This window comes from Plenodomus lingam, assembly GCF_022343315.1.
Source record: "Plenodomus lingam strain CAN1 chromosome Unknown contig_8, whole genome shotgun sequence".
Taxonomy (NCBI): domain Eukaryota; kingdom Fungi; phylum Ascomycota; class Dothideomycetes; order Pleosporales; family Leptosphaeriaceae; genus Plenodomus; species Plenodomus lingam.
The window spans coordinates 291,954-317,953 of record NW_027093972.1 but is presented as its reverse complement, the minus strand read 5'-3'; the positions used below and the strand labels follow the sequence as shown (position 1 = coordinate 317,953).

The 26,000-nt window shown below is 47.2% G+C and overlaps 9 protein-coding genes across 9 annotated transcripts; 6 read left to right on the top strand and 3 right to left on the bottom strand.

Moving 5' to 3' along the window:
• Positions 1-69: 69 nt before the first annotated feature.
• On the top strand, positions 70-1,516 carry ATG4 (Cysteine protease atg4; the record flags this gene model as incomplete). Its single annotated transcript, XM_003841477.1, has 2 exons — positions 70-980; positions 1,039-1,516. The coding sequence occupies 2 exons, from the start codon at positions 70-72 to the stop codon at positions 1,514-1,516; spliced, it is 1,389 nt and encodes a 462-aa protein (XP_003841525.1).
• Positions 1,517-2,258: 742 nt separating this feature from the next.
• Positions 2,259-2,883, bottom strand: HTB1 (histone H2B; the record flags this gene model as incomplete). Its single annotated transcript, XM_003841476.1, has 3 exons — positions 2,259-2,349; positions 2,415-2,574; positions 2,715-2,883. The coding sequence occupies 3 exons, from the start codon at positions 2,881-2,883 to the stop codon at positions 2,259-2,261; spliced, it is 420 nt and encodes a 139-aa protein (XP_003841524.1).
• A 608-nt stretch (positions 2,884-3,491) lies between these two features.
• Positions 3,492-4,261, top strand: HTA1 (histone H2A; the record flags this gene model as incomplete). Its single annotated transcript, XM_066098678.1, has 2 exons — positions 3,492-3,547; positions 3,790-4,261. The coding sequence occupies 2 exons, from the start codon at positions 3,492-3,494 to the stop codon at positions 4,259-4,261; spliced, it is 528 nt and encodes a 175-aa protein (XP_065951223.1).
• A 1,170-nt stretch (positions 4,262-5,431) lies between these two features.
• KGD2 (2-oxoglutarate dehydrogenase complex E2 component) lies at positions 5,432-7,654 on the bottom strand. Its single transcript, XM_003841474.2, has 6 exons — positions 7,302-7,654; positions 7,194-7,252; positions 7,061-7,135; positions 6,562-7,007; positions 5,936-6,511; positions 5,432-5,882 (listed from the first exon to the last, which is right to left on the bottom strand). The coding sequence occupies exons 1-6, from the start codon at positions 7,463-7,465 to the stop codon at positions 5,769-5,771; spliced, it is 1,434 nt and encodes a 477-aa protein (XP_003841522.1). The 5' UTR covers positions 7,466-7,654; the 3' UTR covers positions 5,432-5,768.
• On the top strand, positions 7,655-8,467 carry IAQ61_010147 (uncharacterized protein; the record flags this gene model as incomplete). The annotated part of the gene is made up of 5 exons (XM_003841473.2): positions 7,655-7,870; positions 7,931-8,063; positions 8,190-8,268; positions 8,348-8,389; positions 8,445-8,467. Exons 1-5 carry the CDS (start codon positions 7,848-7,850, stop codon positions 8,465-8,467), a joined length of 300 nt encoding a protein of 99 aa, XP_003841521.1. The 5' UTR covers positions 7,655-7,847.
• A 155-nt stretch (positions 8,468-8,622) lies between these two features.
• Positions 8,623-10,697, bottom strand: IAQ61_010146 (uncharacterized protein; the record flags this gene model as incomplete). Its single annotated transcript, XM_003841472.1, has 2 exons — positions 8,623-10,008; positions 10,089-10,697. The coding sequence occupies 2 exons, from the start codon at positions 10,695-10,697 to the stop codon at positions 8,623-8,625; spliced, it is 1,995 nt and encodes a 664-aa protein (XP_003841520.1).
• A 188-nt stretch (positions 10,698-10,885) lies between these two features.
• Positions 10,886-12,570, top strand: IAQ61_010145 (uncharacterized protein). Its single transcript, XM_003841471.2, has 3 exons — positions 10,886-11,389; positions 11,442-11,782; positions 11,850-12,570. Exons 1-3 carry the CDS (start codon positions 10,935-10,937, stop codon positions 12,302-12,304), a joined length of 1,251 nt encoding a protein of 416 aa, XP_003841519.1. The 5' UTR covers positions 10,886-10,934; the 3' UTR covers positions 12,305-12,570.
• Positions 12,571-18,954: 6,384 nt separating this feature from the next.
• On the top strand, positions 18,955-23,726 carry IAQ61_010144 (uncharacterized protein; the record flags this gene model as incomplete). Its single annotated transcript, XM_066098677.1, has 3 exons — positions 18,955-19,347; positions 19,432-22,413; positions 22,464-23,726. 3 exons carry the CDS (start codon positions 18,955-18,957, stop codon positions 23,724-23,726), a joined length of 4,638 nt encoding a protein of 1,545 aa, XP_065951222.1.
• A 602-nt stretch (positions 23,727-24,328) lies between these two features.
• IAQ61_010143 (uncharacterized protein) lies at positions 24,329-25,783 on the top strand (the record flags this gene model as incomplete). Its single annotated transcript, XM_003841469.1, has 1 exon — positions 24,329-25,783. One exon carries the CDS (start codon positions 24,329-24,331, stop codon positions 25,781-25,783), a length of 1,455 nt encoding a protein of 484 aa, XP_003841517.1.
• Positions 25,784-26,000: the final 217 nt, after the last annotated feature.

Here is a 26,000-nt window from a genome sequence, read left to right as displayed (position 1 = left end):
ACATACGTGCACAGGCACATCCACGGCCACCGCATCAGCAATCCGCCCTGTCGACGACTTCCCATCGCCATGAACGACTTTGAACGCGTCGGCCGTAACCTCGTCCGCACATTCTACGACCCTCCACCGACCAACGATTCCAACGAACCGATATGGCTGCTCGGCCAACGGTACGACCCACAACCGCCCCCACCGCAGCCTTCTCCACATGATACTCCCATCAGCCATAGCCCTACGCTTCCTGCTGAGCGGACGGAGGACGAGAGTTGGATCCGTACCAGTATAGACGAGCAAGAGCGCAAGGAGTCACCAAATGGCCAGGATCCCGCGCAGTACGGCAATTGGCCTTCTGCCTTTCTCGACGACTTCGAGTCACGAATATGGATGACGTACCGCTCAGGCTTCCCTGTCATCCAGAAGAGCCAGGACCCCAAGGCGACAAGTGCCATGAGCTTCAGAGTACGCATGCAGAATCTTGCGTCCCCGGGATTCACGTCGGACACGGGCTTTGGCTGCATGATCAGAAGCGGACAGTGCATACTCGCGAATGCGCTCCAGACACTACGACTGGGCAGGGACTGGAGATATCAAGACGATCCTACAGCACAGGAGCACTGCAATATACTTTCCCTATTTGCAGATGACCCACAGGCACCCTTCTCAATACATCGCTTCGTCGAACACGGCGCTGCTGTATGCGGCAAGTACCCTGGAGAATGGTTCGGTCCTTCGGCTGCTGCCCGCTGCATCCAGGATCTTGTCCACAAGTACAAGGAGGCTGGCTTGCGAGTCTATGTGTCTGGCGACGGGGCAGACGTCTACGAGGACAAATTGAAGCAGGTGGCGGTGGAAGAGGATGGAGAGTGGATACCAACCTTGATTCTAGTGGGCACGCGACTGGGTATTGACAAAATCACGCCCGTTTACTGGGAGGCACTGAAAGCGAGTCTACAAATGAAGCAGAGCATGGGTATCGCCGGGTGAGTGGCTTCCTCTCGAGTCAGCAAAGTATCGTCAAGGTGCTAATAAACGGCACAGCGGCCGACCGTCAGCCTCGCACTACTTCGTTGCAACCCAAGCGAACCACTTCTTCTACCTCGACCCTCACAGTACCCGACCCCACCTACCCTACCGCCCTCCAACCTCTTCCGACGAGACCACCACACAGCTAGCCTCGTCCATCACATCCACCTCCTCATCGACAACCATCGTCCCGTCCGCCTCCTCCCTTCCCCCTAGATCTCCACCCGAGCCATCGACGTACACCCTGGACGACATTTCAAGCTGCCATACGCGCCGCATCCGACGCTTGCAAATCCGCGAAATGGATCCAAGCATGCTCCTCGCCTTTCTTGTAACGTCGCAAGAAGATTACGAGAAGTGGAAGGATGGCATCAGAAGCGTGCAGGGCAAGTCTGTGGTCCATGTGCAGGATTGTGAGCCACCGCCTAGGGGACAGGAGAGGGAGGGCGCAATTGACGAGGTCGAGAGTTGGGATGAGGACGGGGAGGTGTAGGGCCTTGAATATAGTGTAGGGCGGAGGGGGGGATTTGTGGTGGATTGGGAGCGGGGTCGCGCATGGACTATCTGGGCGTTTTGGAGGACAAATGAACTCGTGGCCAATGAATGTTTATCCTGCTTTTTCGAGGGCGCGACGTATAGGGGAGTTTGGGCACATGGGTGATTTGGCGCGTACATGCTGCAGAGAGACATGAATTCACGACCCCAATGCCTCGTAATTTCCTGAGACGAAAGTAGAGACCTAAGAATGATGCAAAGGGCGACGACGGTTCTGGTGTCGATCCGAATATGGCGCACTTCAAATCAATCGCAAAACGTTGTTTCGAATGATCTTGTTGTCACCCTATACATGGCGATTTGGTGTAATAGTTCGTATGATTGCACGGCGGATGCAAATGGACTCTCCTGTCGACAAGTGTGATTGTCCGAGTTCAAGCCAAAACAAGCCAGGGTGACGGTCATCAGTACCAAACAACTCGGGAAAACGCATAGAGTGAAAAGACAGAAACAGGCGGATCTTGAAGTTTGAAAGAATTGATTTCGTTCCCGTCTGCTGTGGTATAATGTACAGACCCAGATGGACCTCATAGTCAATCATGACTAGATGATTCGATGACAAGCAAACCGACCCATGATCACATTAGCAAATGACCCGTGAACACCGCACCCCATAACCGCGTTGTCGGAAAAGACAAGCAAATAAGACCCAGAGAAAAACACCCAGCGAAGAAAGCACTCTATTTGGTGGATGAAGAGTACTTGGTCACTGCCTTGGTACCCTCGGAGACGGCGTGCTTGGCCAACTCGCCTGGCAGAATAAGTCGGACTCTGACAGCGATGTTAGTACATTGGGCTGGTGGAAACTAGGCAGATTTTGAAGAAGAAAAACGTACGAGGTCTGGATCTCGCGCGATGAGATGGTGGACTTCTTGTTGTAGGCAGCAAGCTTGGAGGCTTCGGTGGCGACGCGCTCGAAGATGTCGTTGACAAACGAGTTGAGAATGCTCATGGCGCGGTTGGAGATACCGGTGTCAGGGTGGACCTGCTTGAGAACTGGAAAAGACGCGTCAATAGTGTTTGGTTGAAAGGACTAAAAAGGCCAGAGGGTAAGAAGAGGCGGTGGGAACTGATGCGACTCCCAAGACGCGTTCAACACGCGACAAAGCGAAACGAGCGGAGGGCAAAAAACTCACCCTTGTAGATGTAGGAAGAGTAGGTCTCCTTCCTGGTCTTGGTGCGCTTCTTCTTGTCACCGGAGGGGGCGGCAGTCTTCTTGCCAGCCTCCTTCTTCTCAGCCGGTGCCTTTCCAGCAGGGGCCTTACCGCCGGTGGTGGGAGTCTTCTGGGCACCCTTGGGAGGCATTTTGTGCGATGTGGGGAGAATGGGTGGAGTGGATTGGAAAGTGTGGATTGAAGCGGGAGCTGGGACGTGAGATGGTTGGTGGGGGGGGAAATGGGTCGAGAAGGGTGGTGTCGAGATGGATGAAGAGAAGGCCGTCGACGGCGGGGGCCAGGCTACTTATGGGGAGCGCGCTGTGATGTTGTGATCCAGCAGCGGCGGCGGGGCCCGTGCACCAGGGTTGCTGCTTGGCTTGGGTGGCTAAGCGAGGGCGCAGGTGTGATCCTGTGCACTAACTTGGGCGCCGGGCCATGCGATGCGCTTTGCACTACTGTGTACAGTAATGTAGGGAGTTATTGTGCACCCTTTTGGCCGCCGCCGGGCGACAACTGACGCTTGCCCCGAACAAGCCAACCTGCCGCGAGCCCGCAGCCCAGGTTGATCTCGCGCACCCACAACACGCCGCGCCCGTCCTTATAAGACCGCCCCGCCCCCCCCCAGCCGTAGCAAGCAATCCATCGTCTCGACACTCCACGCCCCCATTATCTCTCTCTGTCTCTCTCTGCCCATCCACGCGCCTCCCACCACCACCACATCCACCCAAATCACCCAAACCACCCCAACTTTCAAAAATGACTGGAGGCAAGTCCGGAGGCAAGGCCAGCGGCTCAAAGTCCAGTGCCCAATCGTAAGTCCTCCCCCTACCCGGCGCACGCGAAAACAAGTCTTTACCTTTCATTTTTGTATTGCACTTTTGCTTTAGCTCTCTCGTTCAAGTCTGCTTTTCGCGTCTTGTACATTTTCTTTCGCATCCATTTGACGCGTCTTGTACACTTTGTTTGACGCGTCTCTTGCATGTCACATCAATTTCGATCGCTGTTCATTTCGCGTCCTACCTCATCGACATAATCGCTAACCATATTCTCTTAGTCGTTCATCCAAGGCTGGTCTCGCGTTCCCCGTCGGTCGTGTCCACCGTCTGCTCCGCAAGGGCAACTACGCTCAGCGTGTTGGTGCCGGGGCTCCCGTTTATCTCGCCGCCGTTCTTGAGTACTTGGCTGCTGAAATCCTTGAGTTGGCTGGTAACGCTGCTCGCGACAACAAGAAGACCCGTATCATTCCCCGTCATCTCCAACTCGCCATCCGCAACGACGAGGAGTTGAACAAGCTTCTCGGACACGTCACCATCGCCCAAGGTGGTGTTCTCCCCAACATTCACCAGAGTACGTTTTCCCCTGGTCTCCATCCTCGACTCGTCACATCGCATACTAACGCATCTCAGACTTGCTGCCCAAGAAGACAGCCAAGCCCGGCAAGGGTCCTTCGCAAGAGCTCTAAGCGCGCTTTGCTCTCGAGTTCTTTCTTCACGGTGTTCTTCATGGGTCTTTTCATCATGCAATGATAATGGGAGTCGGTCTGGGTTTGGGTCTTCGGCTTTTCACGGGGTTTATACCAGAGCTGTATATTAGCTGGTCACTTTGATGACGGCAGGCTCATGAGCTGAATCGAGCATATTCAAGTTTTTGGTCTCAAGTTTAAATGCGTGTTGACTTCTAACCTGTGCAGTATCACACTGGTGTCATTTGATTGGACAATTTAGGTGTTTTGGCAGTATTGCACGACTTCTATCGGTGACATCATCCGAACCCGGTTTGTCAAGTGCTGGGCTAATTCTTGGCGTACCGGCAACAGGTTGCTTTACAGCAATGGTTGGGCATGGTGATTTGCGATAGAGCAGGTGATGGGATGTGTGAGATAGAAGCTGGTTGCAAATGCGATACTGTGGCCTGGGTAACAGTGCTGCTAGATACTTCGAAGGCATACGCGAAATCGGTGCAGGGGAATGACATGAAAGTGACGACGTTTGACTTTGGATTTTTGGGACTGCTGCATTTCATAGTATGATGACTTCGAGGTCAACTACAACTGGGCGATGATATGGATAGCTACAATCTCGAAAAATGTTGTCTTGAATCTCTGCGACTAGCTGATGGTAGATCTGTTTCTGAATTGGTGTGTTTAGATATCTCCCTTGAATCTACATTGTGGACTGCTTCTCTTGATTAGGTTTAGCGTCACATTGATCTGTACTATCTACCTACATACTGATGCCATGCATCGAATTACTCTTCATGTCCACCCCAAGTGATTATGATGTGTTGCAATGCGTTTTTCAATGTCTTCTTCTACATGGATCATTGTATCCCATTGTCTCATCCGTGATTCTGTAGCGTTGCCTGTATTCACTGTCGCCATGTTGAACTTCATGTCACTGATAATATTTCAAAATAAACCTACACCATGAAAAACCTAAAGAAAATACTGCACCACCCCAACGCAGTCAAATCAGCCCAAAATGCAATAAGTCAATCAGGAAAGCACGAGGAAATTTATGCAAGCATTTTCAGAGCAATATGACTTTGCGTTGTTGATCTATCTGTTGGACATTGCGGTAGTCATGCAGTAACCGTGGCGCGACGCGCTGTTAGAATTGCGAATAGGGAAGCACCACAACGACAAGGCATCTGCACAGTGCAACTGCATCCATATGGACTTCCGCAGGCCCATCAGTCTATGCTAAGAGGTTTCTAGCTTCCCAACAGGACGAAGCACCTCCATCTACACTGGCCTCTTTCGTACCCGAAATTACAAATCGGATTGGAATCACAATCAAAACACAGGACACGCACTTTCAAAGCTTCCTCACTCATTTTGCAATTACCGTATAATACAGCATCGACACAACTGGCCAAGCGCATCTAGATAAATCACTCCACGACATATACAGAAGCACAAAGCGGCCGCCAGAGCCCCTTACTGCTCATCGCTGCAGAAAATCCAAGGTGTCTCCCTTGTCGATGACAAATTTAAATATACAGAGTAGAACCAGTCCCATCACCGGAACTGATTTATAGAAGCATCTTCCTGGGATCCTCAATGTACTCCTTAATCTTGACCAGGAAGGTAACAGCCTCCCTGCCGTCGAGCAGTCGGTGGTCGTATGTGAGAGCAAGGTACATCATCTATTTTGGTATTAGCTAGACCATTTCAATATTTTCGCAAGCTCTCAACTTACTGGTCGGATCTCCACTTTTCCGTTGATAGCAACGGGCTTGTCCTTGATGGCGTGCAGACCAAGCACCGCCGTCTGAGGAAGATTGATAATGGGCGTTCCCATCAAACTGCCGAAAACGCCACCGTTCGAGATGGTAAAGGTACCACCAGCCATGTCCTCAATGGTTAGCTTGTTGTCGCGCGCCTTCTTTCCAAGCTCTGCAATCGCCTTTTCAATGCCAACCATATCGAGGCTCTCCGCATTGCGCACAACAGGAGTAACAAGACCCTTTTCGGTAGCTACAGCGACGGAGACATCGACGTAGTCACGGTAGACAATGGTGTCACCGCCGTTGGGACCCTCAATGGAGGCGTTGACTGCGGGAACATCGCGCATGGCGAGGATGCAGGCGCGGGAGAAGGCGGACATGAAACCGAGCTTGACGCCCTTGTTCTTGAGGATCTCGTCCTTGTACAGCTTGCGGAATTCCATAATGGAGGACATGTCGACCTCGTTGAAAGTGGTCAGGGAGGCGGCTGTGTTCTGCGACTGCTTCAAGCGCTCGGCAATACGGAGACGCATGCGATTCATCTTAACCTGTTGTGACTGTTACTAGCTGTGGTGCACATGTGCGCTTGGGTACTTACACGACGCTCCTCACGGTTACCTGGCTGGGCTACCTTGGTCTCCTCTTTTGGCGTAGATTTTGACTCATGCTTTTGTGGCTGCGGCTTTGACTCTTGCTTCGATGGTGCGGGTTTGGACTCTTCCTTGGGAGCTGCTGGTGCTGACTCTTGCTGCGAGCTCTCCCCCTTGGGCTTGGCCTGCTCCTGTTCGCCCGATGGCTGTGAGGACGTTTCCTGATCGCTGGACGCGGGCTCCTTGGCTTCACTGCTGGCCGCCTGCTTGCTTCCTCCCGAGGGCTCGCCGCCAAGTTCCAGCTTGACCAGATCTTGCCCAACGGTTACGGTGTCCTCCTCGTTGACCAACAACTCCTTGATAGTACCAGCCTGGGGGGAGTTTACAGATACGTCGATCTTATCGGTCTCAATGGTCGCGATCTCCTCGTCCTGCTCAACATAGTCGCCAACCTCTGTGCAGCATCAGCACCGACTTGGCTCGTAGGTACAAGGGTTGTTTACACACGTTTGGACCACTGTTTGAGAGTGCCCTCTGTGATGGACTCGGCCATTTCGGGCACTTTGACCACGGTGGAATCGGCTGCATGCTGTGTCAACATTCACGTGGCACGGGCAGACAGACGTCAGAGGGTGCGCACCATATTTTCGTGTCTGGTCGAGGCTCCACAGGCGTTGTGAGGGGAACTGTCCAGGTCGTCTATGCCCTGTTAGCCGAGGCTTCTCTCAACTCAATGGCTGCCGCCTACTTTGACGCCTGGGCCATCAGACCAGACGATGTCGCCTTGGAGATGGCGGAGTAGCTGCGCGCAGCGGGAAGCCGGTTCAGCGCTCGTGCACATGGGCGCAGAGCTGCTGGGACAGAGGAACGCAGGCTCGCGGGCAGACGGCGGAGACATTGTTGGCCAGACATGATAGGCGGCAACACGGGTCCGAAGACAGGAAGAAGAGAAAGGGGGCAGCGGAGGGGGATGGAGTGGAGAAGATCGAGGATACAGCCTTTGCGCGCGAGAAAGAGGCAGAAAAGTGCGGGACTTGGCTGAGGTTACTGTGACAGGGCGGGCGTGGACCAGGGCAGCTGGCTGGCTCTCTCCCGGGCGTCCACTTCTGACCTCCAGCCTAAAACCACGCCAAGCATTACGACCTCTCCCCCCAATTGAGACTGTCCAGCTGCCCGACGACCTGCACCGACGACAAAGGGCATTGCGGCCACCCAGCACCCGTTGCACGCAAATCCACATCTACCACATCGACTACAGAACACCAAAGGCCCCCAGCTGGCGCTGCCATTGACCATGAGCTCCCGCATCCACGTGCTGTGCGCCTCCCACGCCCGCCTGCGCTGCCCTGCACGCAAATGACTGACCCGCACCCACAGGCGCCTCTACCGGCGGTCCCTCAAGCTCGCCCTCGACTGGAGCGTGCATCGCTACCTCTGGCGCGGCCAGGCCATGTATATTCGCGAGTTGTTTGAGAAGCAGAAGAACGTCACAGAGCCGCGACTGCGCAGGGTGCGTTGTCCAACACCAACATCACCATGAAACCGCCCGCCCGCCCTCCCACCATGCTCCCATTACATCCCAGCCTGACGACGCCATCTCCATGGGAGGCGGCAATGTGCTGACAGCAGTGCGCAGGAACTCATCAAGGAGGCTGAGCACTTGCTTGAGAAGTGGAAGCACCCGGATCCATACCGCCCACCGACCGCGCCCGGAGGTTGGTTCTCCACCCCCGGATATGTATCCGCCTCGGCCGCGGACACTGCAGCACCGACTCACTGACTGACTGTCGACAGGTTCAAAGTACGAGCGCAATCTTCCTTGCCCGATTTTGGATCGTAAGTGCTCGACTCCTATTTCTCGCACCTCGGTCGGCATGCTAATCTCATCCAGCTCCCCCCAAAATGATCTTGTAAGGGGGGAAATAGAGCGGAATGGCGAAGAGACTGAGTGTATCTATATTTCGGCCAGTATACTGCAAGATAGTATGCTACAAGCCCATGGGCGTTCATGTTTTCTACATCTCAACAACCGACTCGTGATACCACTACAGCCCTACTACATCTCACTCCTAGGTCTGGAACTTACGCACGCGACGTACCGTGTTCAAGTACCCCATCCGTTCACTAGAGTCTTTTCTCATCACCCAAGGCTGTTGCTTCATATCCCCACTCCAGTCTACCTCGCTCGGCAGCCCTGCACGGTGCTTGGCATACATATCCTCCACGAACGCCCATTCAGGCATCCCGCAGCAACCAGTCACAAGTACTGTCCGCTCAGGCGCCAACTGATATAATAAAGCCTCCATCGTTTTCGGGACCAACAACTGCACAACCCCCCTTTCTAGGTCAAAACCACGAAGCATCGCTGTACATACCAAATTGGATGTGCGAGGGTCAAACGGCTGTACGACGGCTGTACCCTCGTCGGCTGGAAAGTAGGGAATCCGGTACTTTCCCGTTCTAGGGAGGCCTGTATACGGGTGTGGAATAAGAGCTGATGTAGATTGTATGACGTGCACAATCGATCCATTGAGCGTGTAGACGAGCGACTTGGGCTCGATGGGCTCAGTGTACATGGCAAAGCCTACCATGTCTTGTGTTCGGTCCTTGCCGTCTTGGTACGAAAACTCCCATGGTATCATGTGGGAGAGGGGTCGTTGGGTCCAGCTAGGTGATGCAGAACCATCTGGCTTCCTGTTGCTTTCTTTCGCATGGAAGTAGGACTGCATTTGCATCGCCTCCAATTCCGCATTGCTCCGAATGGTTACTGGAAGAACCCATTGAGCAGAGATCTCGTGAACGGTACTGCGATATTGGGAAGCTGTAGTATGTAGGACCTGTAGTACTGATGCATTCTCGGTATCGACCGCCTGCTGGTCGCCAACATGAACGATGTGGTGTGGTTTGAGGCGTGTGAGTAGTTTGAGGAGGATGTCGGTCGATGAATTGGCAACGAAACCGGGTGTATCGACTACAAGCGACAGAGAATTGTCGCGGGACTGCAAGGTCTGGAAGGCAAAGAAGAGGTCCTCCACACATAATTGGTAATAGTCCATATAGTTTGCTAGATCGACTGGAATTGGATGAGCACGAATGATCTCGTTGCCATGCTGGTCACTGCCGACTGGGTTTGTCATTGGATGTGTGAAGCTTGGAGACAAGCTCACTTCTCTTAGCATTACAAGGGAAATCTGCCCGCTAGGCGCATACTCTTGTTTGATGGGATTGAGATCGAGGTAACATACTGCACGCACAGGTCGGAGAGTTTTACCCAGACCTGTCAGTAATCGATTTGTGAGTCGTTTTGAGAGGTTGGATTTGCCAGAGTTGGAAGGCCCCGTGATGACAGTGACAGAGGTACCAGTGCTGCAGTCTTCAATTGCCCGCAACCAATCTTCAGACGCCACATCGGGAATCAGTGGCCGCAATAGCGGATCTTTGTCCGATTCTGTGACCTGTGAATATGTGTGTATGGTTAGCTGCAATCATACATAACCGTATGCATGAACTAGATGGACTGGGGATATCGACTTACAATGATGAACGACCTTTGTGGTTTAAATGTAGATCGGACGTGCCAAAGGTCTTCGAACAATGGACTGATTTGGGCGAAAGGAGTTGGTTCTTCGCAACTCAGGAATTGTACATGATTTGTATCGTCAAGGCCACGAATCTTCAGTATTGGGTGTGTGGCTGGTGCATACACACGGTGGAGTGTGCCTTTCCCTCCTGAACGGTCTATCGTACCAATGTTGGCACCGTTCATATGAACAGCTCCCTTAAGTACCTTGAGGTCAAAACATCCGATGAGAGCAATACTGTCATGTTTATTCAGGCTGATAGAAAGTTCAGACTCGCCGTCAGCCAAGATATTCGAAGCGTCATTTCGCCAGTTGCAGAGCCTGAGATTTCGCTTAGCTGGTGCCACGGGTTGCTCAACTTCTGGAGTTTCGCGACCTGATTCCAGAAGTAGAGGCTCTGGTGTGGACGGCAACGACACCGGCTGCACAGTGATCTCTGGTGTGGGTAGAGGTTTGGTAGCAGCCTCTGCTTTTAGTCGCGCTGCCGCTATCGCGCTGAGAGGCCTGTCAGCCGGCATCACGGCCAACTCGTTTTCTTCGATCCTCCTTCTCTTCCCCGGCATTCTAAATGATTACGGTTGATCTTTGAGCCCTCGTCTTCGATTCCATGTACAATACATACAGAGTATGCATGCGTTGACTTTCTACATTAGCGCGCCCACCAATGAAGACTAGCGCGCATTACGGGCGGCTCATGCAACCATCAACGCGACGTACCGCGGCGATCTGTGAAAAAAAGTTCCACTGCATCTGTTTGAAGCTTTGTAGTCGCATTGCGCATATTAGCCCCCCAACCCAAGATGAAGGCAATCAAGCGAACACCAGTGCCCCTACCGGCCTCCAATTTGACAGCAAACCAAAAGAAAGCGCCTCCCCGTCCACAACTGAGCCAGGAAGTTCTCAACAGTGACGACGATTCATCCAATGGGAATGAAAGCACACCACAAGCAAAGACGTCCACCAAGCCCAAGACAACTATCGCAATTCATGCGCCAAATGGAGCAGTTAAAAGGCCAGCGAATCAGCCAAAGGAGAAATCTGCCGTGAAAGCAGTCTCCAAGTCAAGATCTGCGCCCAACCAGCCCGTACAAGAGTCAGGCGAAGAATCATCTGGCTCAGACGCGAGCGACGATAGCCATTTGCCTACGAAGAATGGCCAAGAAAGGAATATTTCCAGTGACAGCAGCTCAGATAGCTCTGATGACGGGTCTGAAGAGGGAACTGCAGCACAAACAAGCAGAACAGGCACGCAAGAGTATGTTGTATTATGAGTCTAGCGTAGTGCATTCCATGCTAATACTCTGTAGAAAAGTCGTACGGACATCACAAGCACAGTCTCACACAGTCGAGTTTCGGCAAGCTGAACCCTATGTACCACCGAGAGGGTTCGGTCCCATTCCACTCAATGACAGAATCACCTCCAAAGCGGCGAGTATATTCGACGATTTGGACGGTAAGCAGGTCTGGCACATCAAAGCTCCGGCTGGGATATCATTCAAAGAACTGCATACATTGTCTTTGGAGGAGGCCTTTGGAGGACAGACTATCCTGAACCACAAGGGCACTGACTACGGATTCTTGCAGACTGAAAAGAGCGAGCACACGCCACGAGAGGTACTGGTGCCCGAAAAGTCAAGTCTCAAGGCTGGTAAGTCTCAATACTCATTCATGGGCGGGTGGACATTATCATCTTCATCTTACTAATCGTCTTCCAGTACCTGCGCGCATATCCCAGACGCTGCATCTCCAAGCAATCGTACGACTTCCCGAGTTGAGCGACAAACAAGCAGACACGAATACAGGCTCAGAAGCGGCAGCCTCCATTACCAGATCCACCATCCGTACTCCACGAGCCCAAGTTAATGGTCTTAAGATGCGTTTCCTGCCGGTCGGATTTCACGGTGATGCCGCCGGGACGATTGGCGATTCAGACAACGAGATGGAAACCCCTACAGAGACCGCTGGACTGGGTATGCCAAATGGGCTGAACCTTCCTTCAAGGAGAAAAGAGAAAAGAAAGCACGCCGACGTCAATGGCTCAGAGACGATAGAGGCACCGGCAAAGAAAAGCAAGAAACACAGATCTATCGAGGATGTGAAGAGGAAGGAAGAGAGGAGGGCGAAGAAAGAGAAGAAACGGGCACGGGACGCAGCTGGAGCAGAGTTATGAGATGGACGAGGAGAGTAGACTGCTCACGATAGGCGCACAGTGAGTTGCAGCAGCGGTGGATAAGTAGACAGTCCTGGTACTGTAGTACGTGTCTTGACGATGAGGCGGACGGGAAGGACTTGTCGGAGGGCGCAGTTCATATGACCATGGAATTAGCGCTGCGTGAACTCGTATTCGGCATAGGGTTAGGCCGTGCCAAGCTCCACTAGCTAGCTAAGTGAGGTTAACTAAATATTATACTATAAGATTTTATAACGCGTTCTAAACCTGTTCTAAATATATTCTATACTAGTAATACTATAAGCTACTACTGCTATACCTATTACTAACGTATCCCTCTTATCCTACGTAAGCAGATTAAAATATATTTAGAACGTATTCTTAATAGGTTATAGAAGCACTATTAATAGTACCTTACCCTTAGCTACGTCCTAGATAATATTAGGGTATAGCCTATAGTTAGCCCTAATAGGGTAGTTAAGATAGAGAGTAGAGAGCGCTACTACTATACTAAGATTAATAATAAGGGCACCTTATATAGAGTAAGAACAGGTTCTAAATATGTTCTAAATAGGTTCTAATATTCTTAGGCTATTCTAGGTACTAGGGGCACTCTATATACCTATGCTAAAAAAGATTATAGGCTTAATATAGCCTACTATAAGGTTAGTAGGGTTAAGAAGACTAGCTAGCCCTCTATAATAGAGGTCTACAAGGTAAAGAGTAAATATATTATTAACCTATTCTTAACTTATTATACTAATATATATAGACTTCTATATAAAGGTTATATATAATTACTAGAATACTCCTTACTATAAGTTATTTAGAATATATTTAAAACTTATTACTAATATATTTTATAGAAGTTCTCTAAGCCTAGCTAGTAGCTACTATAGGCCCTCTTATAAATACTAATACCCTCCTAAATATAATTTAGAAGAAGACTTATAGTAGCTATAATAGTAATAAGGTATAGCCTATAAGAACCTATTAAAAATATATTACTAACTTGTTATAGCTTAACTTTGTTACTATATCTACCCTACTAAGGATTTAAGGTTATTAGGTTCCTTATACTATCTACGCTTATAATTATCCTAGCTATAGTAAGTTATTTATAATATATTATTAACCTATTCCTAATATATTTTAAGACTATTACTTTAATACTAGTATAGACCTTACTAATTCCTGCTAGAATACTACCTAGTTCTACTTGCAGTATGCTTTTGTAGAGCCTAGGGAGGATAGGGAGGATAGAGAAGATACTAGAGAGGGGGAGGGAGATAATAATAGTAATAAGTAGGAACACGTTAAGAACATGTTAAGAATAGGTTCTAATAAATAATATATAATAGTATATAACCTAAAGGGGTAGTAGTAATTACTAAAATAAACTCTCTACTCTTCTCTTTTTTTTTCTATCTACTAAAAGTAAAGTACTATTTATTTTTATAGGGTCCTTTAATAGTATATAACTTTTTCTTTTAACTTTTATAGGTATTATAAAGCTCTAGTAGTCCCTTAGATTAAAGAAGAATCTAGTATTTATAGGTATCTAGCTATAATATATTATTAATATATTCTAAATATATTTTAAGAGACTAGACTTATATCTCCTTTTTGCTACTTTTACTAAATATTATTTATAGTATAAAGGGGAGCAACTATTTACTCCTCTTCTTTACTCTCTACTTCCTCTTTAGCCTCTACTCTAGCTACTACTTCTTATTATAGACTAGCTATCTTAGAGGGTTCTTAAACCTTAGAGGAGGTACTTAGTATAGTCTGCTCTACTAGTAGAGAACATATTATTAACGTGTTTAGAATATATTCTTAAGTATTTACTATTAAGCTCCTATAGAAGATCCTTGCTTCTGTAATACCTTGTATTATAGTTCTACTATAGTTTACTAGGGCTATTTAAACCTTAGGATAATACCTCTTAAGGTAGTAGATAAGATTACCTCTATTAGAGAAGTAATACTAAAATAGTTATTAATATATTATAAACGTGTTCTAACTTACATGTATATATACTTTATAAAGTTCCTATACCCCTAATCTAGCCTAAATAGCCTAGTAGAAAAGCTTGCTAGGAAATACTATACACCTATTATTTAGGTAGGATATTGTAGGAGAGAATACCCTAGTATTAGATAGAAGTGACTTAAGCTTAATATATCGCTAGTATAAATCCTACTTAGTATTAGAACAAGTTTATAACGTGTTCCTAACGCGTTCTATTATATACTAACTTTAAAAGATCTTTATAGACTATATTAACTAGTTATATCTAATAATATTAGGAAAGATAGATAGTAAAATAGTATTAAACTCTTAAATATAAAAAGTTCTTATAGAGTGTAAGAAGAAAGAAGAAGAAAGAGAAGAAGAAAGAATATATATTTATCTACTTATATATACTTACGTAATAGACTAGAATATATTAAGAACTAGTTAGGAACTAGTTACTATATTTATAGACTAACCTTACCTTATATAAAAAGTAGCTATCTCTTTCTTAAGTTTAAACTATACCTTTTGTAATTTAAATAGTGCCTTTTTCTATATAAGTTCTTCCTTATCTACCTCTAGCTTTTCTTTTCTCTCCTTTAGAGCCTAATTACTAAGAAGAGCCTTTTATTATAAAGTTTATAGTTATAGACTAATAATAAGTTAGGAACGTGTTGTAAACGTGTTTTGCAAAGTATACCTTTAGGTTACTATTAGTAGAGGAGAAGAGCCTAGTAGTAGAGAAGATAGAAAAGGGGCTAGTAAACTTCTTTCTAATACTACTCTACTACTTGCCCTCTAGCTTTAGGCTTTTAAGCGTGCTCTTTTATTTCTTATTAGGACTAAGATATATCTAGTTAAGTTAGATATAGCAAGACTTGCTTTATTATTATCTAGAGTATTATTATTATTATAGGACGTGTTCTAAATATATTCTAAATATATTTAATTTAGCAAATATGTATAATACTAGTGTAAGACTTACTTTCTCCCCTCTAAAGCTTTTTAAGGTACCTTTACTTAAGCCTATTAGGAGTTCTATAGTTATAGCGTATTCTAAACTTGCTCTAGGCTTTAAACTCTTTTATATCCTATAAATCTATCTAGTGTGCACTATATAATATTACTTATATAATTCTAACAGGTTAAGAATAGGTTATAAACTTACTTCTAAGTAGCCTTAAGAATACTTACATGCTTACTAGTTTTATATCCTTTCTAGCCTGCTTGCTTAGCTATATTTAAATAAGATTCTAGTTTTTCCTATACCTCTTTTAATATTTTACTATAGTATTGCACAATCCTAGTAGCAATTACTAGGTTTTTCTTATAGATTACCTAGTTTTAGGTATCTTTAGAAGGTTTGTGTTCTAATTATATAAGAATAAGTTAGGAACACGTTTAGAATAGGTTTAGAATGTGTTTACTTATATAAGAGGAGGTTAGCAAGCTAAAAGTATTCCTCTGCTATTAATGCCTATAGTAATTCACTTAGACGTAAAGAGGTAGTATTATCTAGCTCTCTTTTACATGCTTTATAAATACTTCTTTATAGATATACTTAATAAAATCTTATATAAGATTAAAGTTGCTAGCGCTAGTTATACTTATAGGGATTAATTAACTAGAGATAGCGCCTAAGTCCTAGAAACAAGTTAGAAATATATTATAAACATGTTATAGTGCGCTGTAAAACTTGCCTATTATCTACTTATTATATATATTAATAGTAGTCCTATAGAATCCCTATAAGTAAATATGCCTCTATAATACTTATCTTTTTATAAGTGCTTTACACTTCTAAAAGAAGTTAGTAATAGTAACTTAATATATCTTAGTTATATCCTTATCTATAATAATTTAGCTAAGTATAATAACTATAATATATTAGAAACGTGTTATAAACCTGTTCTTAATGCGTACGCTTCTTTTCCTGCAGGTAGAAGATTACTATTAGAATCTCTGCCTATGCCCTATATAACCTCTTATATAATATATCTATCTAGAATATGTCTTAATCTAATAGAATTAATACCTGCTCTTTAAAAAGGCAAATAATTAAGTTACCTAAGCTTAATATAAAGATTTGCTATATATACACCTATAGTAACGTGTTAGTAACATGTTTTAAACCTGTTCTCTTACACCACGTATAGTTTTAGGATTCTAATACTTTATCCTCTACTTATAGTGTACTTCTCTAAGGCTACTCTTAAATAGGAACTATAGAAGCTTTTTACACTTTATAATACGCAAGATTTTATCTTTATTTGTAAAGCTAATATACATTTCTTTAATAGAATAGAAACCTTTAAGTTAGAGATAGGTTTAGAGCTAGGTTAAGTTTAGGAACTAGGCTATAATAAGTTAGGAACACGTTTATAATAGGTTATAAATAACTTATATTATATAAGCTATAGAGTAAGCATAGGCTATAACACCTTTACTACTTCCTTAATATTACTATTAGATAGTGTTAAGGGAGGAGGAGGTATATATATATGTATACTAAAAGAAATAATAGTAAAAAAAGGTATTACTACTATATCTATTAGTATAATTACTTAGAAGGTAACTTTACACAGGATTTTAAATAGAGATCCTTGCCCTTATAGATAATTAACGCCTAGAATATATTAGGAATATATTAGGAATAGGTTGCAATATACCTACTACACTTCTTTATCTAGCTTAACTATAGCTTAACCACAGAATATAAAGCAGGACTACTAGAAAGATTTAATATCTCCCTAGTTAGAAGACCTTATAGATATATAGAGTCTACCTCTAGTAGTACCTAACTAAAATAATATTTTTTCCTAGTAGCAGATATTAGGCTATAGTTCTAATAGCTAATATATAGTTAAGCCTGTTCTACAATTTACTAACTTGTTATTAATACGTTTTAAATATGTTTAAGTTTTGCTCCCTACCTAATTTACTACAGTCCTTATTATAGAATAATAAGACACCTAGTAGTCCTTATAAATCCTTAAAGAGAAGCGCTTAATAAGGCTATAATAATAGCTTCTTATTTATAGTTCTCTTTATAGAATTTTCTTAGGTACTACACTTTTTAAGGTTTAGATCTAATTATATAATATATTATTAATAATATAATAAGAACACGTTTATAACATATTCTTAAGATACTTACACACTTTTACCCTAGAGTATTAGTATTTATACTAGCTTGCTAGCTAGCTATTAAAGAATAGTAAAGTTATAGGCCTATTAAGATAGATAGACTAGCGGGAGTATTGTACCTGCTAGAATTAGAATAATTTAAGAACGTGTTCTTAACGTGTTACCTATATAGCCTGTATAAGCACCTCTTCTCTTATTAGGTAAGAGCTATCTTTATATTGCTAAACTAGTATTATATACCTATACCCTTAGCTATATAATTAAGGGTATGCTAGGAGAATAGCTATATACTTAATAATTGCTAGTATAAGTAGTAGTCCTTAACTATTACTATAAGTAAGGTATATATTATACCCCTATAACATGTTACTAACCTATTCTAAACTTATTCTATTTACTTTTACTTACTTCCTTAATACTACTACTACTATCCTCCTCTAGCACTTTATATAGTTACCTAAATTTATCTCTAATATTACTATCTAGTTTAGATATATTATCTAGTACTACTATACTAAACTCTAGTATAGTATTTAGGAACGCCTATATATTATTAAGAATAGGTTTAGAATATATTTAAAAAAGATAGTAATAAAAACTACGTTTACTTGCTTAAATTACCTTAATTTATACTTAACTATAGGCTAGTTTATATAACTATAAAAATTTGCCGCTGTGACGTGGACTTGAACCTATAGGGATATTCTAACCACTCGGAGTAAAGCCCAAGTCGCCCGACGCTAAACCCATGGTCATATGACATGCCACCACGACTTGTCGTGTGGGTACCTAAGCGATGTCTGACACGAGTCCTAGCCACCATCCGCTTGTTATACCCACCCCATCCGCAAGTAGAAGAGACAAAAGGGTTCAAATTTGGAAGAAGAGGTTGATATGGCAGCCATGTCAAGGGCTGGCCGCGTCTGCATACAGTTCTCAATGGCCAAGGCAGGAGGATCTTGAGCATGAGTCTCGGTCCTGACTCATAAATACTACCACTGTACATATACGTGAAGAACGATCAGTCTGGTTGGTTGGTGTCAGGCTCGATGGCTTTTCTCCAGGCTCCTAACGTTTGCGTCGCGCTTGCATGTCTGACGTGCAAGCCATAATTGATGAAATGTAGAAAGAGAATATCCCTGGTGGTAGTCATGGCAATCAACAGCATCCCCATCTGAGCTGTCTGTCTGTCTGTCCAGACTTGACCAAGCGTTGTTCAGTAGCGAGCGAGTGACAAGACTCCAGTGTTGCTCCTTGACGTTACGGGGCCGTTATGACGACCGGGCGCTTGGCCGTAAACATACCTAAGTTAGCGTGTATGCGTGTGTTGTCGCGCGCTGGACAACGCCAGTCGCGCGCAAGCTTTGCCCTTCACCGTCTCCTCCGTTTCCTCAGCCCTGATGGTTCCAACATGTTGATGAGCAGGACTCGCTTTGCCACATCGACGCGATTGCCCAGTTCGCCTCGCGCGCACACCTGCCCAGATGGACCAGTACATGGCAACCAACGCTCCAGCTCCCACGCCCGCAACACCGCCGAAAGATGACCTCAACGCCGCCGCCCCATCCACACCGACTCCAGGCCCATCGACGACACCTGCCCATGACATGTCAGGCTCACCACACGCCGACTCCTCCTCTGCACTGGCCGCCTCGGAACTGCCACCGCTCCCAGCAGACAATGAAGACGACGACAGCTTCCTTCGCCAGGACTTCAGGGAGGACCAGGATGGCAGCGTCTTCATGGACCGCGAAATGAAACGCCAATTGATGGACATGGAGTCCAGTTTTATTCCCGAACCCCCTGTGCAGCCTGCTCCTGTACCAGCGCAGTCGGGCGCAGACGATACCTATCTGTTTGGGGGCTCACCAGGCAACGTACGTCCAATGTCGCCGGCTGTCGAAGGCGACACCAGTCTCCAGAGGGTCATGGCAAATCTAGGAGAACTAACCAAACCGAAGAAGAAGAAGCAGCAGCAGAAGCAGCAGCCCAAGAAGCTCGAGGTCAGGGGCGGAAACACACCAACCAAGCCACAAGCCGAGTCATCTTTCATACCGGAAGAGCCTCCCACGCCTGCAGATGCCTACAAAACGCCTGCAGCGCGACAGCTCAGCTTCAGCGAAGATTGCTCCATAGATGCCACCGACGCCACCGCTTCAACACCAGAAGTAGCCCCTTCTTCGCCTTCTGCAGCTGCAGCACGGCGAAACAAGTCACGGTCCATTGCAGAGACCAATGAACAGACCGTTGCAGAGCGGTCAGGCGCGCCCGAGGACGAGGCCTCCTTAGACGCACTCGCCAAGGAAACCGGCGACTCACAACGACCAACTTCTAGCGCGTCCACGGTGAAAGCGCCAGATTTCACACAGATGGAAGAAGGCTCCTCACTTACTACCGACCCCGAAACTAGTACCGAGAGCGCGGCTGATGTGACACGCTCAACTGCAACCACTTCTTCGCGGCTTAGCAACCGACCGACCTTCCTCCAGCACCGACACTCCAGCCAACGGTCATCCATTTCCTCGCTCACGAATCGCTCCGATGTCTCAGGAGACGGGACCAGTACAGCCAGCTTAGGTGCAGACTATTCTTTGCAGACTGGTGGAGCGATCCCGCGCTCTAGCGGGCCCAACAGACCGAGCGTAGGCTTGTCTAGACTACCCAGCCTGGGCAGTATTGCTTCCTCCATGTCTGCGTACAGTGACATCAACCCTTGGGAAAAGAATCGGAGCATTGGCACGAACTCATTGACCGGATACATGCAATTGGATGGTAGTCTAGGGAGACTAGAGGAAGAGGTGTTGAGCAACGACAATCCTGAGACACCGCGCGCTCCTAGTGTTCAGCCGTCGGCTCCAACTGATACAGTCATTACCCGGCACGTTCAAGACATCCAAGTCCCGGATACCATTGCGCGTGAATTCAGAGCGAAGCACTCCCGTTCCCCAGACAAACGACACATGGCTAACCCCTTCACCCGGAGCAAGCATAATCTTACTCTTAAGGAGCAAAATAGCAAAATCGACAAGCTTAGCAAAGAGAACTTCGATCTCAAGCTCAAGATTCACTTTCTTGATCAAGCATTGCAGAACAGGTCTGATGAGGGTGTCAAGGAAATGATTTCGAAAAATGTACAGCTACAGACCGACTTAGCTACCGAGAAGAAGGATAATCAATCGTTACGAAAGAAGTTGAAGGACCTCGAACGAAGACTCAAAATCCAGGAAGATGGCCGTGCTGCTGGTAAAGACGTGGGCAATGGATCGGACGATGACAAGAGCGATTCTTCTAGGCAGGCTGAAATGGAGGAAGAGATAGAGTTTCTGCGGGAGCGCTTGGAAAGCACTGAGACTATCGTAGAGCAGTGGCAGCAGGAGGCCTTACAGAAAGAGGCTGATAACAGACGAATGGCGGATTACATCAAAACCATGCGAGAAAAGAGTCCAAATGGCGAGTCTGCTGGTCTTGATGAAGCTGTCGTCATGTGGAAAGAGGACCTTGAGGATGAGCGTGCCCGAAGGGAGCAGGTCGAGACGCGCTGTCAACAAGCCGAGGCGGATTGTGAAAAGCTTCGTGAGGAAGTCCAACGCTTGCGAGAGCAGAACCAGCAGATGCAACAGAACGCAATGGTGAATCACCATATTCACAAGTCGCATAGCACACGCCGTCTTCACCAGTCCTTTGCAGCGCGATCAAACACTGGCTCAGACGCCAATGAACAGAATGCGCCCCTGTCTGCCGGTGGAACGAGCAGCACCCTGGTAGATCAACTGCAAAACGATAACGAGAAACTTCAGCGAGATCTCCACGCACAAGCTTCCATGCTCACATCTAGGAATAGAGAGAATCTGAGGCTGAGAGAGGAGAATGAAGGGCTAAAGCTCACCATTCGAAGAGGAGATACAGGGTCCATCGCTGGTGATAGCATATTGGAACGCTCCATCTCCCGCAACCATATGAGGTCTGCATCGAGGGCCAGTGGTGGAACAAGAATGACTCAAATGAGTGACCCTGAACGAGACGACCTGGAAAGTAAGCATGCTGCTCTGCGAGACGAGCTTTCGCAACTGAAGCTGTCCTACAAAGAGCTCGATGACCAGCTCAACGGCCATCTCGACATGCTGGAAACTGCAGAAAACAAAATTAAAGAATGTGAGAAGGAGATCGAGGCGCAGAATGAAGACCTTCAAGCGCTTTCGTTGGAACGTAACGAAGCATTGGAATTCTTACAAGACAAGGAGCAGGAATGCGAGGAACTCAGACAAGAAGCTTTGGACACGGTACAGAGGCTCGAGATACAATTGGAGCAGACGCAGAACGAACGCGACCGAATCTTGAACGATCTTGAAAATACCACAGAAGATTTCAACGCCCTGCAACATGAGATGAAGAGTGTCAGTGAGAGTCTAGTGCAGCTTGAAGACGACCGAGATGCTAGTCTGCGCAGGATCCAGAATCTAGAGTCTGAGCTCAGCGATGCTAACCAGGAGTTGAGCCGACAGGACAAGCTTCTCAACGATGAAAGATCAAAGAATGAGAGGCTTGATATCCAACTGGAATCGTGTCAAGGCGAGATTGACTTCCTGCGAGAAGAGCAGGAAGGAGATAAGATCAAGATTGGGGAGCTCGAGGCGGCCTTCAACAACGCACAGATCCAACTAGAAGACGAGAAGGAGCGATTGCGAGACCTGGAACAGCGTATTAGTGAAGAAAGGCAGCAGCGCGATGCCCTCGTCACCCAAGAGAAGCAGGAGGTGGAGAAAATCATGAATGATCTCAACACGCAATTATCCAAGCTCAAAGAAGATGCAAGGAAACTCCGCAAGACGCTCTCTAGCAAGGAGGTTGAGGCTACCACATGGAAGCAACGATATGATGAGCTTGAGAAGCATCTTCGTGATGCCCTTGGCAATCCCGACGGTACAAGATCAAGTCTATTCAAGGTATGTGAAGTAGGCTTGCCTCAATTCCACATGCTAAAAAAACATTTTAGGATATCGCCAAACTTCAACGCGATCTTGAGGCAACTGGACATGAGCTCAGTGCGACCAAGACAGATCTTGCGGAGAAGGATCGTCTTTTGCGTAATCGCGACGCCCTACTTGAGAGCACTGGTATGGAAAGCCGTCGTTTAGCCGACCTCCTTGAGCGCGAGCGTCAGGCTCGACGACAAGATCAGACCGCATTCGAATCCGCTAAACGTGGTCATCAATCTGTCACTAGGACGATACAGCAGCATGAAACAAGGGTACTAGAATTAGAGACTCTGCGTAGCCAGGATCGCCAACGGCTCCATAGCTTAGAGAAGCAGTACAAGGAGCAACTGCTCGAGCGTAACAATCTGCTTTATGCGCTTTGGAACCGTCTTTCCACTCTTTGTGGCGCGGAGTGGTGCCGCAACAATGCCCTCGTCAACGGCGAGCTTACTTCGATGGAGCTCATCTCGAAAAACATTCAAGGTTTCAACCGCAACATTATTCTTGCTGTCAAGACAGTGGAAGGTGTTATTGGCGGGTTTAAACAGCGGATACGAGCCATGGAGAAGGATCTGGTTCGAGACTATCAAACATTAGAGCATTCGCTTGATGTTCGTGTGAAGCGACTCGATCAACTTGAAAAGCTCGTTTCAGCACAACGGCAGTCAATCGGGAGACCGAGTACGGTGCGTGGTGGTCTTGTCGATGTCAACTCCACCGAAGTGACGAAGCTTCGGTCCGAGAATAAGAACCTGCGAACAGAAGTTCAGACCCTACGCGCCATCACTTCTACGACACAATCTGGTAACGAGGTCATCGTTAGCCGTTCACCGTCCCGCGCAGGATCACCCACCTCATCCAAGCGCGCTAGCATGGCACAGACACTACTACGTGCGCAATCTGCTTCTGTTGTAGAACATCTTCAACAGACCCCGACAGGCCACCCATATCCAGCATCTGTGCCGCTTCAGCCGAGTGAACAGAAATGGATACATCGACTGAAAGAGTTGGAACGTAGACTAAAAGCCGAGCGAGAAGCGCGACTTTTGGATCGAAGTGGTGCAAGGAAAAGGCTTGAGCAGAAGGTGGAAGAGAACGCCGAACTCCGATCTGCGCTCGAGAAAGAAAGAGACCGACGAGAAGAAGACGGTCCTCAGGGTGAAACCATTAGCAGGAGTGTCTCTGCAAGTGGCAGTCGAGGCGCACGAAGCGGTCGGGTGAGTGTAGCTGATAACAGAAGGACAGCGAGTGGCATGGGGCGACATGAGGACATGTATTAGTACGTTTTGCCGTGCCATGTGGGTTCACTTTCTTTCTCCCTATCTCTTTAGCCACTTTGTCGGCACCTATCTGCATACGCTTAATTTACTGTCGACTTTTTCCCTTACGACATCATGGTTCACGAGAATGGTTCCCACTATTCGGCGCTTGAGAGACAATGTGTCTCGGGTGTGGTTGTTATTTAGAGATATATTATCGTAGACAAAATGCGTCTAATTGCTGTGACATCAGCAGATTTTCCATTTCGACACCTCGCTGTATGACTTTACCTTCACCTAGGGCCCATTATTACCCAGGATCTTCCAGACAGTAGGTCTTGCAGAGCTCACACTTGGTATCCACTCGTGTTTTTTTTGCACTGGCGTAGCGTAACCTAGGTCATAGTTTAGACCAAAGTCAGACACATATCTAGAACTCGTCACAGACGCTCCTTTATACCTTGAAGGAGCATGTATACAGAGCTACATGCTTTTATTCCCCACACTTCCCCCCTTCACCTATCTTCTTGCCGTAGAATTTCGGATGAAAGAGATTGTTGTATTAGATGAATATGCCGCATCACCACCAGCCCCTTGATTGTAATCAGCCCTCATCCCATCGCATGTCATCCGAGAACGCTCCTACCTCCTCGATCTCACTCTTGCCACCCATAAAGCACGACGCGTCACTGACGCAGCAGCCTTTGCAGCAGCCTTCGTCTGATGACCATGACGCCGGGCCAACCCTGTTCACCAATCTACTTCTGAACCGTAAACAAGTCTACGGTGACCGCTCAGCTACTCCACTTGATACTGAATTAGCCTTGTGTAGCCTACAGGACAGGAGCACGCGAAACGGCAACTCGCCCCTACCTTCAGTAGAGACGGACGCTAAGCCGTATATCCCACCAGAAGACTTGGACGTGGACTTACTCCTGAACGAGCTGCTATCAATGGCCCCGGTAGGCAAAACAACAAAGAAGCGAGGTCGACGAAGTAGACAATCAGCAGCGCTAAAGCAGAAAACCCCGAGCCCCAGAGCTAGGGAAAGTGCTACGCGGACGAGTTCCAGGATCAACGCCGCGAAGAGGCGGAAGACTGGGCAAAACAGCAGTCGCAAGCTCGACACGCAAGAGCCATTACTGGGTGAGAGTAACGAGACGCTGGCCAGGGCGGACAATTCAGAGGAACCCACGATCATTGAAATTTCTGATGGGGAGGATGAAGAGCCCAAGCCCAAGCCTCGACGTACTCTTGTGGCTCGATTGGGACAATCATCTTCGAAGGCATGTGGTCATACACAAGAATTGCAGCGGCTGCGAGAAGAAATCGCAGCTGCGAAGAGGGAAATTGTGGCAGCCAACGCTACCGCCGAAGCTGCGAGAGCTGAGACAGAAGCCACGCGTACACTGTTGCATACGAAGGACGAACAAATCAAGGTTTCGGAGAAGCGCATTGATGATCAAGCGACTAGCCTCGGAAGCCTACAGTCGACAGTCGAAACACTGCAAACTGGCCTGAGGGAAGTCACGAGAGAAAGGGACCAGTTCCAGGCTCAATCCGAGGAGCATAAGCGTCTTGTCGTTGACCATGACCTCGCTATTGCCGAGCTGAAGGACACTCAGAGCAGGTTCCAAGCACTTGAACGAAAATCCAACGTCGTCGAGAAAGAACACGCCGAAGTTGTCCACAGCCTTAGTGAGAGACTCTTTAGCACCGAAGCTGTACAGTCGCCCCAAAGCTCCCAAGGCAACCTCCCCTCCTCATTCGCATCCAAGATCCGACAGCGCACCAGGCCTGCCACTCCGCCTGCCACGCCCACTTTTTCTAATCCCCTTGGCTCCTCTATCGCCCCATCGGCCTCACCTTTTCGCTCGACAGCCTCTGTTGACGAACAAAAGACCGAAGGTGTGCGCAGGATGTATGTCAAGATTAAGCGGAAACACGATAACTTGCACTCTGTGCTGATCAATCTGGAGACTTGTACGAGGAGCATGAATTTGAGTAGCTTTGGAGAGTTTGGACGAATCATGAAACAGGTTAGGGCGGCATTGGAGGAGGATGGGCGGGAGCAGTAGAGAGATTGCTACCCTGTAGCGTGCAGTACAATAGGTATAGGAAAGCCGGGGGGGAGGGGGGGTGTTTGGCGGAAAGGAAGAGGAATGTGGGGCTGAGCAAGGAACGGAGGGAAGCGAGCGTTTGGGTCTGACGGTCATGTGCGATTGTTTTTAGAAAGTATGGTACATTGGTTGAAAGGACAGAACATTGCGGCCGTCTTTCATTCATGGCAATCAG